General features: G+C 39.4%; 2 protein-coding genes across 6 annotated transcripts; both read left to right on the top strand.

Annotated features, from left to right (window-relative positions):
- The first annotated feature begins 3,452 nt into the window (after positions 1-3,452).
- On the top strand, positions 3,453-6,582 carry LOC131309831 (uncharacterized). Of its 2 annotated transcripts, none has more exons than XM_058336478.1 (2): positions 3,453-3,766; positions 6,266-6,582. In XM_058336478.1, the coding sequence occupies exons 1-2, from the start codon at positions 3,485-3,487 to the stop codon at positions 6,458-6,460; spliced, it is 477 nt and encodes a 158-aa protein (XP_058192461.1). In that variant the 5' UTR covers positions 3,453-3,484; the 3' UTR covers positions 6,461-6,582. The 2 variants fall into 2 exon arrangements, with proteins under 2 accessions (XP_058192461.1, XP_058192462.1); XM_058336479.1 differs by lacking the exon at positions 6,266-6,582 and adding an exon at positions 6,132-6,265.
- A 2,565-nt stretch (positions 6,583-9,147) lies between these two features.
- On the top strand, positions 9,148-15,284 carry LOC131309830 (protein ROLLING AND ERECT LEAF 2-like). Of its 4 annotated transcripts, none has more exons than XM_058336476.1 (5): positions 9,148-10,467; positions 11,597-11,930; positions 12,662-12,837; positions 13,235-13,458; positions 14,287-15,284. In XM_058336476.1, the coding sequence occupies exons 1-5, from the start codon at positions 9,841-9,843 to the stop codon at positions 15,080-15,082; spliced, it is 2,157 nt and encodes a 718-aa protein (XP_058192459.1). In that variant the 5' UTR covers positions 9,148-9,840; the 3' UTR covers positions 15,083-15,284. The 4 variants fall into 4 exon arrangements, with proteins under 4 accessions (XP_058192459.1, XP_058192458.1, XP_058192457.1 ...); XM_058336475.1 differs by having other exon boundaries at positions 11,588-11,930; XM_058336474.1 differs by having other exon boundaries at positions 9,153-10,462; positions 11,577-11,930.
- Positions 15,285-16,508: the final 1,224 nt, after the last annotated feature.

The following is a 16,508-nucleotide window of genomic DNA, read 5'->3' as shown; positions in this document are numbered from 1 at the left end:
CCATTGTCATGGGACTCATGGAGGTAGGTAAAATTATTAGGAGGTCAAGCGGTCACATGATGCCTCGGTCCCTTTTCCATCAAAATCATGATTTTATGCGGGACCCAAAATTATGTATGTGAATTGTAGACTCCACGTAAATTTATGATGGAAAGGTGTTAGGGCACCATGTGTCGATACTCACTGGATAAACAGTTGTATGAGAAATTATTCCATGCCACGAGACATCCGGACACCTAACAAATATTGAGAAATAATCCGGTGTGTTAGGAGCATTGTGATTTTGTGAGAGGAAGGAGCATACTTCAAGTCCTAGAGCACCGGACAACCTATCACAGAAATTGAGTGATATAATTGCAGATGAGATTTCGCGACACCTTATTTGATATTCTTTACTTGGTTATATTTATTTTGAGTATACTCTGTGCAAGGGTTGATACAAAAAATAAAAAAGAAAAAGTATTTTATATAAGTGCTTGTATGGGTTCCATGCATTTTGTGGTATACTCACCAAATTATGTATATAGATTGGTCAAAATGTGAGATATTACATAATACTCCTTGGACAGTAACCTCTCAGTGCCATACAATTTGTGAAACACACGTAAGGCACGGCTCGAACAATCAGCACACGAAAATAAATACTGAACTTGCGTGTAATATATAGCTCAACTAATCACCACACACAAATTAATACTAAACTTGCTTGCAATATACAAACTCGTGTCCAACAGATTCAACTATGCGATAAACAATAACGGAATATATCCATTGATAAACATCACAATCTTAATGAAAAGGAAATATGGGTAGCAAATATATAAAGAATGATTGAAGAACTCACCTCAGTGGTTTCAGTGAAGTAGATTTTGGTGGTATTGAACTTCTCTGTAAAGAAAGTAAAGAAGAAAAATGTGAAAATGATATGAACGATGTATAGAAAATTCTATTTTCGGTGATTTTCGTGATATACGTTTGACAGCTTAGAAATAGAAAAAAGAATGTTGACTTTGATTTTGGTGATCTCGGTGGTTTTGATTTCGATTTTGTACAAAGGTTATATATGACTTTGATTTTCATTTGAATAATGCCTTAATGGGTGGTTTTAAATACAATGCCTTACTGGGAGCAATTTATGAGAGAGAGAGAGAGAGAGAGAGAGAGAGAGATATGTAGGTTAATACATTAGGAAACCTTCATTCATTCCTTAGGTTAATACATTAGAAAACTTTTATTCCTTTAATCCAACGGCTATAACCCTCACTAAATACAATTGAACGACTGTAGATGCATCTATATTTATATGCATAAACATTTCGATGGAAAACCGCTCTGTTTTATAATATAGATATATTAGGCTAAAAAAAACGAGATCTTAGTGAAATTGTGAATCTTCGAGACATTGATCTAATATCCGAACAATATTGCAAGTCTCTAGCACCTACACTCGGAACATTGTGTGGTGCTAGAGATATTAGTAGATGATTGCCTAAACACACTGCATGTTTCTCCACATCTCATGGATTTTTCATAGGAGTTTGTCGTGGCTCATTAGACATCTTGAGCCTCCAAACTCAAAACGTTTTCAGTGGATATACTCTTCCGGCACCGAAAATTTTCTCCTGACGGGAGCCATAGGCAGAATCTCCATCGTGGCTCTGAACTGGATTCAAATAATTAGAGTACCAATCAAGAGGGTTTGATGTGGCATGTGAGTAGGATAAAGTGCTACTCCTATGTCATCACAAGAATGAGGGATAACGCTAATTTATTTTAGTGGGTTGGACTTGTTAGTTAAAGGCCTGACATTTGTTAGGCGTCGACCCATATGCCTTTACTTAACTTTTAAAGATTTCTATTCAGTGTTTTGGAGTTCAAATTACAAACCGTTGGTAGCTTTTGATTGGTGTCACAGGATTAGTCAAGTCAATGTGCACGTAAATTATTCCGAACACTTGAATTACATATAAAAAATCGGTTGGATAACTAACATTGTTATTAGTCCATTTTCTGCAACAGTGCTAAACACCTATTTAAAATTAATAGAATTTGAAAACGTGAACGTGGGATTTTAGGTTCTACTATTTCTGATTTTATTGATTGTAATAAATTGATATGAAATTATAACCAAAGTATACTTCTTTGTTACAGTGCAGCTGTCGTTGGGCCAATTTTGGCCTCCGAAGCCTATTATAGGCCTGCCACGTCAAAATAAGTTGAAGAGATTGGAAATTTTCTAGTGTGGTTTTTTGCAAGAGAGAGATCACGATACCTACATTATACTTACACTTACAAAAAATGATTTTTCAATTTTATGATATTACTTAGAAAAAATTTTAAAAAAAGAGCCTCTTAATGATTTCCAATTTTCTAGTTTTTTTACTTCTTTTTTTTCAAAAGGAAGAGCCAAATCAAATGGGGTGTTAAGTAGTAATTATTTAGAATCTAAGTACATGAAGTCATTTTATTAAAGACGCAATAATTTTACAACCACAAATATCTATATAAATACTTATACGAACACATTCATATTTTGAAACCCACGAGTATATATGGAGACCCATAAGACATCTCCATGTTTCAGTGTGTGTGAAACCCACGAATATATATGTGAGTGTCTGTGTAAAATTACTAGCGTATGCCTGTGCCTGAAGGCACGGCTTGAACAATCAGCACACAGAAATAAATACTGAACTTGCGTGTAATATACAACTCAAATAATCACCACACACAAATTAATACTAAACTTGCTTGCAATATACAAACTCGTGTCCAACAGATTCAACTATACGATAAACAATAACGCAATATATCCATTGATAAACATCACAATCTTAATGAAAAGGAAATATGGGTAGCAAATATACAAAGAATGATTGAAGAACTCACCTCAGTGGTTTCAGTGAAGTAGATTTTGGTGGTATTGAACTTCTCAAGAGAGAGAGAGAAGCGGGGGGGAGGGTGGTGTGTGTTTCTGTAAAGAAAGTAAAGAAGAAAAATATGAAAATGATATGAACGATGTATAGAAAATTTTATTTTCGGTCATTTTCGTGATGTACGTTTGACAGCTTAGAAATAAAAAAAAGAATGATGACTTTGATTTTGGTGATCTCGGTGGTTTTGATTTCGATTTTGTACAAAGGTTATATATGACTTTGATTTTCATTTGAATAATGCCTTAATGGGTGGTTTTAAATACAATGCCTTACTGGGAGCAATTTATGAGAGAGAGAGAGAGAGAGATAGATATGTAGGTTAATACATTAGGAAACCTTCATTCATTCCTTAGGTTAATACATTAGAAAACTTTCATTCCTTTAATCCAACGGCTATAACTCTCACTAAATACAATTGAACGACTGTAGATGTATCTATATTTATATGCATAGACATTTTCGATGAAAAATCGCTCTGTTTTATAATATGGATTTATATGAGTCTTTTTGTGGTCATAGAAATATCCACACGCCCGAGCCGGTCCAGTATGTCTCGTATCTGGGCCTCCGAAAGCGGTTGGTATGCTATCCAGTATCCACATAAAACCCATTTGAGTGCTACAGACGAGGAGATAGATAAGCCGCCGCCGTGGAAAATGGCGTTCCTACCCCTCTCCCTCACCCTCTCCATCCCCTCCATCTCCCCGCCGCCTTTCACGGCGGCGGTATCCCTTCCCTCTCTCCGCGCTCTCCGGCGATCGACGGCGATATTCACGCGTTCGAGGCGGCCTCCAGGCGTCGTTTGCGCCATCCCTTGGGATTTCAGCTTCGTAAGCCCTTTTCACTCCCACCTTTATCTTGCAACTTATCTTCAAAAAAGGTAGATCCGTTTAGTTTTCCTTTTCCACTTGTTTAATTAGAGATCTCGCGGCATGTTAAGCCCTAGTAAGGTTATTCGCCTTGCATCGAATTAAACCTCGCGCTCCGCCGCTTGCGCGGGCCCCGTCAATTCCTTTGTATGTTAACCTAAGGAGATGGAATAATCGAGAATCTCGAGTAACTGGCCGAGTCGCTTAAAGTTGGTAGAGTAGTGGTGAATCCCCGAGTAACTGGCCGAGTCGCTTAAAGTTGGTAGACTAGTGGTGAATCCCGTCAGTAGAATGGGATGACAAGAGAGACAAAAGCTAGGGGAGCGAGTGGAATAATCGAGAGAATCTTGAGTAACTGGCCAAGCCGCTAAAGAAAGTTGCTAGAGTAGTGATGAATCCTTCAGTAGAATGGGCCGGCACTGACACTCGGAGAGAAAAGCTAGGCGAGTGAGTTGAATAATCGAGAATCTCGAGTAACTGGCTGAGCCACTAAAGTTGCTATGTTAGTGATGAAACCCATTTGTAGAATGGGCCAATGCGGACACTGAGAGACAAAAGCTAGGGGGACCGAGCCATAAGTAAAATGGACCGACAGTCACACTAATAGACGAAAGCTAGGGGAGTGAGCGGGATTAGAGACCCAGTAGGCCTAGCCGTAAACGGTGGATTCTAGGATGTTTTAATTGAGAATCTCGAGTAACTAGCCAAGCCGCTAAAGTTGCTAAAGTAATGATGAGTCCCGTCAGTAAAATGGGCCGACACTGACTGAGAGACAAAAGCTAGGGGAGCGAGCAAGCAGAGATCCTAGTGGAGTAGTCCTAGATGTAAACAATGGATACTAGGATGAAGCGGAAGCAAGACTGTCGTGTTGAGTATTGCAAACATTGGTGAGATTCGAATGCTTAGAAATTGAAGACAAGATTGTGAATATTGTGTTTAAGGTGATCGGGTTTATGTGACTGAAATACTGGCCTAAATTTCGTTGGCAGTAGTTGTATTTAGACTTAATTGAGTGAAGGCTTTTCATTTGATTTTTTTTTTGTTTGGTTTGTAGGTCCGTTTTGAGTTTTTCCTTTCCCTGTGTTCAATTGCTGAAAAGAAGAAGTTATGTTAGATATGGAAGACGAGATTTTTGAATTTTGTAAAGCTTATTTGATTTTATGTGAGTGAAATACTTTCCTAAATTAGGTCAGAAGTAGTTTCATGTAAAATTGATTGAGCGAAGGTTGTTACTTAGACTCAAAGAGCTCCATTTAACACCTTCTACATTCAGCAGAAGCAACTGTTGCTGTTCTAGTGCTGCTCCAAAGTGTCTGTTAGGGAATATCTTGCATGTTGAACTCCTATTATGTTGGTAGTGTGCGGTTTAGGGGACAAATTGATCTGGTCAGGCTTCTTTCATTTATCCTTCTTCTTGGGGTAAAATCGACATGGTCTGCAGTATTGAGCATTGATTTGCTTTGCCATTTTAAAATGAGAAAGTAGCTGCAGAATTAGAACCTTGTAAAAGTTCTGAAAATTTAATCTGAACCTTTCATTTTTACTATGATATCTTAGCAATCAAACTTTGCATATGGGTACTCCAAACAAATTGCCTACGAGTATTGGGTATGGCCCATATGGGTACGGCAAAAACATGTCGGGTACGGCGCCAGTATGCCATGGTTATGGGACGGGTATGGCTCCGGTTCACGTGTTTTTATTTTTATTTTTATGTATTAGATAACTTTATTGTTTAATGTTAATATCTATTTTTGTCCTCCCATTCTTATTTCATATTTTTTATCTGGCTTTACTTTCTTATTTGCAAAAGAACTGATTTGAAGTACCCACACACAAAAGAGAAAAGAAGTTCATATTGAAAGTATAAGTGTAATGAGCAGAGGTGGGACGTCCAAGAATAAATAAGGCCGTTTTTTCTATAGCATGCTAGAAATCTAAAAATTATATAAAAATATTGGTGTACCCTAGCCGTACCCGTGGGCGGAGAGGGAGGAAGAATACTGTGGCGTCACTTGACCCCATCGAGATTAAGAAATCACATAGAATAGTGATCAGTTTTATTAGATTTTGACACGAATTGGCCCCACATATATCTAAAAACACTTCCATGGTTCTATTAAAATCATTTTTGGCCCTTTATTTTTGCCAAAACTCGATTTAAATTCCTAACGACTCTAGGTATATGACCCCACTGCATACAAATCTTGGCTCTGCCCCTGCCCGTACCCTATATTTTTAGGCTTTTGTTGCATTCTGTATCCGCACCTGTACCGTACCCGTACTTGTGCTTCATGTGTCTTGTTATGCATGGTCTGCTTTACAGCTGCGCAAGATGCAAGAAGTCTATCCTGTTTTCTTTTGGACGGAACTGAAATTTGTTTCTCAACTGCATGCAATCATTTGTCTTTATCTGCTGTTCGCTCCTTAAGATTTTGTGCACATTCACTGGCATGACAGGACTTTGAGATAATCGAACCCCCATATCGAGCGGATATATTTCCCGAGTTTGAGCCGATGCCAATACCATTACCACCACCGATGCCAGCTGATCCTCCTCTACAACACGTCCCAGACGAAGAGGAAGAGGGAGAGGAGGAATACTATGAATACGAAGAAGAATACGAAGACCCAGATGATTATTTTTCTGTATGATTTTGAACCCCCCTGGTAAGGTTGTGCACATCATGGTTTATTATGGTTTCCGCATAGCAGAAACTTAAAGAAATGTACCTATTTAGTACCATTTTATAATCTCCATTCGGGAATTTCAGAAACTTCTTCTTGTCATTTTCTGCCTTTTATTCCTGCTGCAAATTTTTTTTTTTTTGACCATTTTCGTATTCTTTATCATACGTGGAGTTACATGCTAATGACCGAGACAGACAGCTTATATGTGGCCAAGGATACGTTTACGGTGATCGAAAGGCTCCTCGAGTTGATGATGCGATTTTCCAGGTTTCCAGCAATCTTTAATGGCAACTATTGATAGTTAACCTTTCTTTTTCGACATTGCTGTGTTTGAAACACAGCTGCAACAGTTCACATTTTCGAAATGAGTTTCCAAAACAACTTATCCTGTACGGTTTCACTGTTCAAAAGGAGAGAAAAAAACCCAAGGTAGAACATCGTTTTCTGTTATGACTGTCCTCGCTCAATATTTCTGATTTTGGTAAATTATCGAAACAGTTCGCGTTACAAGACTTAGTTTGAAAAACAACTTACGCAGTGCCGTTCCCCTAATCAAAAAACACCCATTCAGAGCATTGCTTTGGGTTCAACAAAATTCCTGAAACCGGCAGCATCAAGAGACCCAAAGAAGTACAGTATGTTACTTCTGCACTTGCAATTTGCAAAGAATTCCTACAGAGAATACAACCAAAAAAAAAAGGAGGAGAAGAAGAACAAACAACTCTTCTAACAATTAAAACACAAAATCAGAATATGTGACCGATGCCCCCAAGTGTTTGTCTAGGTTCAAATCAGAGCACTTAAAAACGACCCCCTGAAATCCTTGTAAATTTTGGATATTTCCGGAAAAAAGTTGGGTAAAAGTTATAAATTTTTAACTTTTCCAATTCTTCTCGTCGAGACAAATCAATAATCTACAAAAATTTGAAGCAAAATTAAAAAATACAAAAAAATTTAATTTAAGACAAAACAAGAAAAAGAGAATAAAATAAAACAAAAAGAAATGAATCTTTAGAGCCGATTATGAGTAAGTAGAATACAAAATTGAGACCAATACAACAATGTACAATCAAGCAAAGCCACGACAACTACTTCACCGATAAGAAAGAACAAAGGTTCCTTTAATTCCTTAATTCAAGTGGAAGGAAGGAAGGAAGGAAAAGCATATTTGCAACTTTAGAATCGTACTTGTTGTCGGGTCCCAAACCCAAAGCCACTTCCTTAGGAAAAAGGAGAAAAGTGCACTCACACAGTCACATTAGCGTAACTTGTCACATTAGCATATGTGAGCTGAGCCATTGATCGGAAAAGTTATTTTATATACAACAAAATAATAGTACATACACAACAATGTCGGATGACGATAAATGCATAATCATAACACATATATAACTAACTCACACTCACTATAATTGTGTTCTGATAATGCATTTATCGATATCAAATAAATACAGTTTGAATTTTGGCTTGGTTAATATTTTCGACGTGCTCTATAAAAGTGAAAGTTTTCGATCAAAGTGATGAAGTCCATATGCTTAGGAGGTAAATCGGCTGTGAGTTTGGTTGTAAAAGTGGGAGTGCAAATAAATTTTTTTGTTTAGTCATAAAAGTGGGAGTGTGAATAGATTTTTCCTGTTCGGATAGAATATGGAACAAGACAGGAAAATTTTCTGAATTACTACCAAGTCTTATGTTGATTTGTTGAATATTGAACTTGACTATGGAATATTTATTAATGTAGCTACAAGAAAGTTCCAAAGTTGTTTATATTTGAGAATAGACTTCTGTAAATTCAACACCACAAAAGTATAAATTTCGACAACATAAAAAATTCCCTTCCTCAGAGTTCATTTCATAATTATAGCCACTAATTAATTTGTAAAGCTTCATGTACAAATTATACATGGAAGAATTGGTTGATCGAACGACATTAAATTCACGATCATGCAATCGTATTTGCTGTAAAAGAAATAAACTGTCAAATATAGTTTGTGCTAATAATAAGTATTGATTTTCGGTTAGTCTTATATTTAAAGTGAATGATGTTCACATGGAAGTTGACAAATGAAGTGCTCGAATCGTAAAATTGAACGCTGCAATTCATTTCGTATCATATAAGGAGTCACACGAGAAACGATGTCACTAAAGGATCATATAGAAATCAATAGTGGCCAATAACATCCCACCAAATTGTTACTAATGACATCATCATATTCAAATAGCAAGGCTTCATCCTATCCGGCACTGAAAATTTTTCCGATATGCATAGCTAGCTTGGAGTAATTATTTAGTGCTACCAAAGTACCTCAACTATTTACGTATCTACAAATTATACAATAAAACTATAAAAAGTATTATTATTCGCTTTTATTTGGTGCATAGGAGATAAGTGACCACAGGGTGCAGTAACGATTTTTTATTTACAGAAAAACACAAGATTTCAATGTCACGTGGTACTTCAAAAATATTCACTTATTTGCCCTTCCCTTTAATTGGAGAAATTTTGGATGTCGAACGGGTATCACGTGGTCGGTAATACGGACTGTCCAAGCAGTGTTCCATCGGTCTAGATTTTATTCCCTCCCTCTTCTCAGTTCCCACACCCCACCACTCTCTCTCTCTCTCTCTCTCCTTTGATTGATTGCTAATTTATTCCTCTTGATCCGCTCAACAGCTCGAGTCTTCACCCTCCCTTTTCCTTTCCACTGGCCAGGTGGTTTTGCCAGGTAAAGCACCCAAAAAACCAATGACAAACAACGACGTCGTAAGACAGATTTCAGTCCTCAAACGGCGCCGTCGTACTCTCTGTTTCTGAATATTTAAATATTTTAGCGTCGGATTCACGTAGACACTTCTCTCTCTCTCTCTCTCTCTGCCTTTTCTTCCCCAAAGCAAAACAGCACTCATGATCACCCTACTATGAAACTGATCCAACTCTGAATTCTCTCTCTCTCTAATTCCTCCCTCTAACCTAGGATCCCGACTTTCTCAAAACCATTCACCGTCACCACCACCACCGTCACCGGTGCCGGCCTTAGCCCAAGAGGCCGCTTAGCCAGTGTGAATATTAAGATCGCCAACTATTTTTAGTACCCGACATATAAGATCAAAAAGGACTTGGAACCCATGTTTTGAAAGCTCGTCTTTTGACACCGAAATGTCAGGGCCGGTCCTGACCGCGTCCACCTCCACTTCCGCCACCATTTGAACATTTCCGCCACCATTTGAACGTGTTACTTCTTCATCAAAACGTAGTAATAACATCCACAATATGGTGCTAGTAATGTATTTGCACTTTTAGTTCATTTTATTGTTTTTAGTGTCGTCTTATCTGAAAAAAAACCATGGGCTGCGCCAACTCGAAGATCGAGAACGAAGAAACCGTCTTGCGATGCAAGGAACGGAAGCAGTTAATGAAGGAAGCCGTGACGGCGCGGAACGCCTTCGCGGCGGCGCACTCCGCCTACACCATGTCGTTGAAAAACACCGGCGCCGCCTTGAGCGACTACGCCCACGGCGAAATCTCCTCCTCCTCCGCGGCCGCCGCCGCCGCCTCCACCCTCCCTTCCGCCGCCGTCTCCCACCCTCACTACGACACCACCCTCCCTCCTCCTCCCCCTCCCCTCCCCAACTTCCCTCTGCAGCGCGCCGCGTCGATGCCGGAGATCAAATCCGTGCACAAAGCCACGTCGAATCTGTCCGAGACCGTGATAGAGGAAGGAGAGGAAGGAGAAATTGAGGACGAGACGGAGAACGGATTGAGACACAGATCGACTCGCAGTAGCGGTGGAGGGATTGGTGGCGGCGTTTTTGCGACGACGTTGCCGCCGCGGAATGCGACGACAAGTGATTGGACGCCGCCGCCTCCGCCGCAGGAGGATTCGAAAGGCGTGCTGGATTTGGATTATATCTTTCTGCCCATGGAGAATATGGCTGGACCTAGTTTGGCCGAGGTTGATCATGAAGGTAGTGTTAAAGACTATTCCTTTTCTTCTTCTTTCCTTTTTTTTTTTTCCTTCTAAAATCCGATTCCACCACCAGAAGCGAACTCAGGCAGGCCACATCGAGTGGCCGCCCCATAGTGCTGCAAACGCACCAAGCTGTTTGCGAGCAGCTAGAGGCTCGTCTTGTTATGGCCTCGGCTCGGCTCAAGCTTAAAATTCAACTCAAGTTGTACTCCAATTAGTTGTAACTCAACTCGACTGTAGAGGTTTGGCTCGTTTATTTGACGAACCGAACTCGAACACTTTGATACTAAACAGTCGAGCTGGAGGTCGATTTTTTGGGGTCGGCTTGAGCTAGACTAATCTGAGCGAGCCCATCTCAAATACTTTAAAGCTCGGCTTGCCAGTCATTTTGCACAAACTTTCGCTCACAAGCTGCAAGGTGACCGTAGGAGTGATCAAACTAGGAACTTATACCTTCTTTTTTTCTCAGCGATAGTATTGTTAGAATAGTTAGATTAGTATGTAAGAGGAGTTTGATGTCATTGGGCCAAAGGCCTCTTGACAGGAACTTATACTTATAAAGCACTTATCTCTGTTTGTCTTGTTACATGAGCTAATCCTCTGGGTTATATTATTCTAGTTTTTAGTTGTTTAGAAGCTAATTTCAGTGGCTAATAGGTTGTTAGGAGTTAGTTAATTGTGGTTAGTAGCCCGTTACTTGGACCATCTCTGGCCTTTACTCAGGAGTAAAAGGTTTATTTGATATGAAGCAATGTTTTCTAATAATTACGAAGCAATTCAAATGACAAACTCATATTTAAGCATGAATTTAAGCAGACTCTTCGTTAATGACATAAGAGTAAATTTGGAAAAGACGAAATGGCTTCGAGAAAATGAGTAAATCGTGGTGTGATATTCGGTTTTAAGTCAAGGAGTAGATGGAATTTCAAGGGGGGGTTAACTCAAATTTGAGTTGGAGGGGAGATTTGAGTGAGGCTGGATATATCTTACGAGTTTGTTAACTGTGGTAAGTAGTTTGCTAGAATTTAGTGGTTTATATATTTTATATAGAGTACATGTTTGCTCTGTAAATGATTGAGAATTGATCAAAGTTAGGCCAATATTGTTCACAGGTAGGAGCGAGAGGGAGGAGATTGAAAGGAACATGAGGGAAAGGTCTAGAAGAGCTGATCGTGTTGATGGCAACTCTGGTGGAGCAAGGAGGAGTATGAGAGCTGAGGGGACAGAGAAATTGGCTGAGCGACCACCTCAGCCTCCGCCTCCCACAAGGGCCCCGAAGAAAGTGAAGCAGGCAGCTCCCGGGGAGGGTAAGAGAGGAGGGAAGGGTGCCGCAAGCATTAATATGTTGCAAATTTTTAATGACCTCGACGATTGTTTTCTAAAGGCGTCGGAGAGCGCTAATGATGTTTCAAAGATGCTTGAAGCGAATCGTTTGCATTACCATTCCAACTTTGCTGATAATCGAGGTATCAGGCTGCAGTTTTTGTAAATTTTGATGATTTTAAGTGTCCTTCAGATTTTGAAACAATTTGAAGCATTCGTGGTACTTCACACAAATTCTTTGAATTTTGTCGTACTATTTAGTGGAAGAGTTTACATTTGATATGATTCTATGAAAGCTTTTTGCTTGATCATCAATGATTGTACATGTGAAGATCAAAAGGCTAGAGAGTTGAAAAGAATGAGTTAAGTTGCATATGCTTACTCTTGTTAAAGGAGCTCGCTTTGTGTGCCCTGATGGGTGAAATCTGTTCCAGCTATGCTAGTGTTTCTCTCGACCTGTCATTTGCTGCAATGGTAGATATATATTTCATAGTTCTCTTGAGAAACAAATGGTGATGCAACACCTAAATTTTAGACTTTTGTTTGATGACAGAACAGTTCACAAGTCGCATATATCTTGACTTTCTTCACTTTCACGCTATTCCAAGTTTATGAGCATGAAGTAGTAGTATTCTTTTTCTGCCCTTTTGTGCGAAAACTGATAGTGTTTGCATTTTATTGTCATGGAAAATGGTTAGGCTACTAGTGAAAAGGGTGGACCTTTCTTTTCATAGTATTCGCTAAAGGCATTTTATTTGGGGAATTATGATCCCTTTCTGACACTTGGTACTACATTATAACACCTTTACACAAGTGGTTAAACTGTTTGGCTAATTGTTCAACCCAAGTTACCCAAGTTGTCATTGCTTTGTAGGACACATTGATCATTCTGCAAGGGTCCTGCGGGTCATTACTTGGAATAAGTCTTTCAGAGGTTTACCTAATACGGACGATGGATTGGACGACTTTGATTCAGAAGAGAATGAAACACATGCAACAGTGCTGGACAAGATGCTAGCATGGGAGAAAAAGCTTTATGATGAAGTGAAGGTACGTATGTGTATCACTTCATCCGGTGATGTTTCCACCGTTTTTGTAATACTGTTTGTCTTCCAATGAGGGATCGTTAGTTAAGTTTTCCTTTCCTTTTCCATTCTCCTAAGAATAGGATACTTAGCTCAAATGAAGCTAGATTTAGCTGCATTTCTTTGAATCTAAATTCTTAAATTGGACAAAACTAGGGTGTTTCTTTCTGAAATAGTGAACTTAGTAGTACGTTTTTACACTGTTCCCATGGTGTCTCTCATTCTCTAATTGAATCGAAGTTGATTACGTTGCAGTTTCCTTCAAAATACTATGTCCATCAAACAAATGATATAGTCTATCATAGCCAGGAAAACCTTGGTTAAAGTTGAAATTTTGTTTTGTGCTGACTGATGCTCAACAGACCGGGGAGCAAATGAAGATTGAATATCAGAGAAAAGTTGCTTCGCTGAATAAGCTAAAGAAGCACGGTGCTAGAATTGAGTCAATAGAGAAAGCAAAAGCAACAGTAAGTCACCTGCATACAAGATACATTGTCGACATGCAATCCATGGATTCTACTGTGTCAGAAATAAATCGTTTACGAGATGAGCAATTGTATCCAAAACTTGTTGCACTTGTTGATGGGTAAGTTCAAATTCGAAACAAGACTTTTTGGAAGTAGCAGACATATGGAACTTTGCCTGTTTTTCTGAAGTATTTATCTTGATGAGTAATGTATTGGTATCCGTCTTGCATATGAACTAATTAGCGAAACTAGTCTCCGCGCGTTTAGGAAGTCTTTGTTTCTGTAGCTTGTCTCCCTTTCCTGTCTTCCCTGCAGCCTCCATTCAGTTGTACTTTGATTAGAGTTGTACTTTGATTAGAGTCTCTAATCAAAGTACAACTGAATGGAGGCTGCAGGGAAGACAGGAATTTAGAGTTTCCTTTGTACATGATGCAAGCCTTTGTAGCTTCAGTTTTGATGAACCGGTGATAGGAAGTGATAGTGAAGCAATTGTGGTCTTTTAAGTTGTCTATAAATTTGCTGAAACCTAAATTCTAATCAATTGGGTTCAAATATTTTAAGTCAACTTCCATATTCCTTTCTCGACGTTTAGATGATTAAGGACTCTCTTCATTGGTTTTATGCATTTCGTAGATTCTATTTGGAGGTGTTCCCACTCCGATCTCAAAAAGCACAGAGAGCCTATTGAGTTCAGAGGCATAAAAGTAGTATTGCCCTGCTTATCTACAATTTACTGCAGGAAACCTGAAAAGTTGGTTAGTAACCCGTAAAAATCACACTATACGATAGAAAATGGATCTGATTTCACCAGATACTTTCTTTGGTGTCAAAAGAACTTGCAATATCAATCATGAAACTTGAATTGCACCTGAATTTTGTGTTGCATGTTTTCCTGTTACTGGAATATATACAAAGCCTTACTATGATTGTTCTGTGTACAATGGCAGGATGGCTGAAATGTGGGAACACATGAAAGTGCAGCATGAGAACCAGAAGAAAATCTCGACAGCATTGAAGTCCCTCGACATCTCGCAGTCAGCCAAAGAAACAACTGAGCACCACCATGAACGGACAGTCCAGCTGTTGGTGATTGTGCAGGAGTGGCATTCACAATTACACAAGCTCATGACCCATCAAAAGACCTACATAAAAGCTCTCAACAACTGGTTGAGACTCAACCTCATTCCAGTCGATACAAACCTAAAGGAGAAAGTCTCATCCCCTGGGAGGACTCAAAGTCCCCCAATTCAAGCCCTCCTCTGTTTATGGCATGATCAGCTGGAAAAACTCCCTGATGAGCTGGCAATAACGGGTATAACTAGTTTTGGAGCTGTTATGAATACAATAGTGCAGATTCAAGTGGATGAGATGAAGTTGAGGGACAAATGTGAGCAAACTCAAAAGGAGCTTAATCGCAAAACACGACAATTTGATGACTGGTATAAAAAGTACATGCAAAAGAGAACACCACCCGATGAGGTGGACCCGGATAGGTCAGAGGATAAGGATCTTGTCGCAGAGAGGAAGTTGGCGGTTGACACAGTGAAGCAGAAGTTGGAAGACGAGGAAGAAGAGTACCAGAGGCAGCGTGTTCATGTTAGGGAAAAATCTTTGACTGCTCTAAGAACTCAACTGCCTGAGCTTTTCCGGGTACTTTCCGAATTCTCTAGTTCTTGTTTCAAAATGTACACTCAGCTGCGGTCCATTACACGCCCTAAGAAGCCGAATCAGAGCTCCCAATAAATTTTGGATTGTCTGGACATAATTTGCATATGTTGTATAACGTGAAAGGAGTTATGTTGATGGATTTAGTGGTTGACTTTTTTTGATACTTACATTGAATACTTGTGTTGATGGATTGATGAACTCATGGGTCTACAACCACACAATGTTCTCTTAATTTTTTTGTTTTCCATTTTGGGACAAAAGATAAGAAATTTTACTGTACCAAATTGATCTATCGTTGGGTCCAGTGATTTTTTATGAGCATAGAACTCCATGTGTTATTTGCAAGCCTATCTACAAGGGATAGAGAAAAAATTGTCCCCAAACTGAACTGGGGGCAGATGAATAAACCCAACAAGATTCAAGCGTTCGATCAAACACGTTATTTCTTAGCAACCAAACTAGCACTATTAGAGACACAGACAAATTCAGACATAGATGCGTCAAGAGTAATGCACATAGCTTCCACGAATGCGCTATAAGATGAACCTACATTGGACGACTTCAGATATCAGAGCGTTCGAACAAGCAAATCCACCTGACCCAAATCAGTCATCAGTTTTTTGGAAACCAAAATGAGAACAAAACACAAAAAGTCAACAGTCTCTTAAAGAGCCATGGCCTCTTTTTACAGTGTCTCTCTGCATAACTTCACATGGTAGACAATTTTACCCCTGATTGGTTCTGTTTCCCCATGACCTCAATCCACCACCACTCCACATCAACATCGCAGCATGATTTTATTTTCCCTTTGGCCCATAAGCTTACAGCATCCTCATCTCCCTCTCTATTCCTCTTCTTTTGGTAGAATAGCGAGCAAACTCCGTCTGGTTCGTGCTTAGAGCCTTATCTTTTTTTTCCAGCTGGTCCCAAGCCCAGATAAAGGAGGAGGGTTGTGCGTTAGATAGCTGACAGCCAGTACGTGAAAAGTCTGTTAGATTTTTATGACATGAATCCAAATATGATAACGAGACATGCTAGGGCGTTCCCTTTAAGTGACGCGTTGCACCTGCCTTCGGGTGCTTCGAATAATGAGCAAGGGGCGCCACACCGGCACCCAGGTGTGGTGATAAGTGAGCAAGGGTTCTCGCGCGTGCTTGGATGAGCGCGGGTAAAGAAGCTAGCCTAGGACTACAGGATTCGTTTAACAACTTGGAATATAGGGACATTAACAGGTAAGACTAGAGAGCTAGTTGACACCATGCTTAGTAGAATGATTAGTATAGCTTGCCTTGAGGAGACTAAATGAGTAGGGGGAGAAAGCTAGGGAATTAGAGGGCACTGGTTATAAGCTTTATTATACGGGTAAGGATAGACATAGAAATGAGGTAGGTATCGTAGTAGATAAACACTTGAAAGATTCGGTAGTTACAGTCATGATTAAAGGAGATCGGATTATTTTAGTTGAGCTTGTGATCGGAGGGAGCATAGTTAATATTATTAG

Source organism: Rhododendron vialii, chromosome 12a, assembly GCF_030253575.1.
Source record: "Rhododendron vialii isolate Sample 1 chromosome 12a, ASM3025357v1".
NCBI lineage: Eukaryota > Viridiplantae > Streptophyta > Magnoliopsida > Ericales > Ericaceae > Rhododendron > Rhododendron vialii.
The sequence above is the reverse complement of the archived record's forward strand: the minus strand, read 5'-3'. Positions and strand labels throughout refer to the sequence as shown.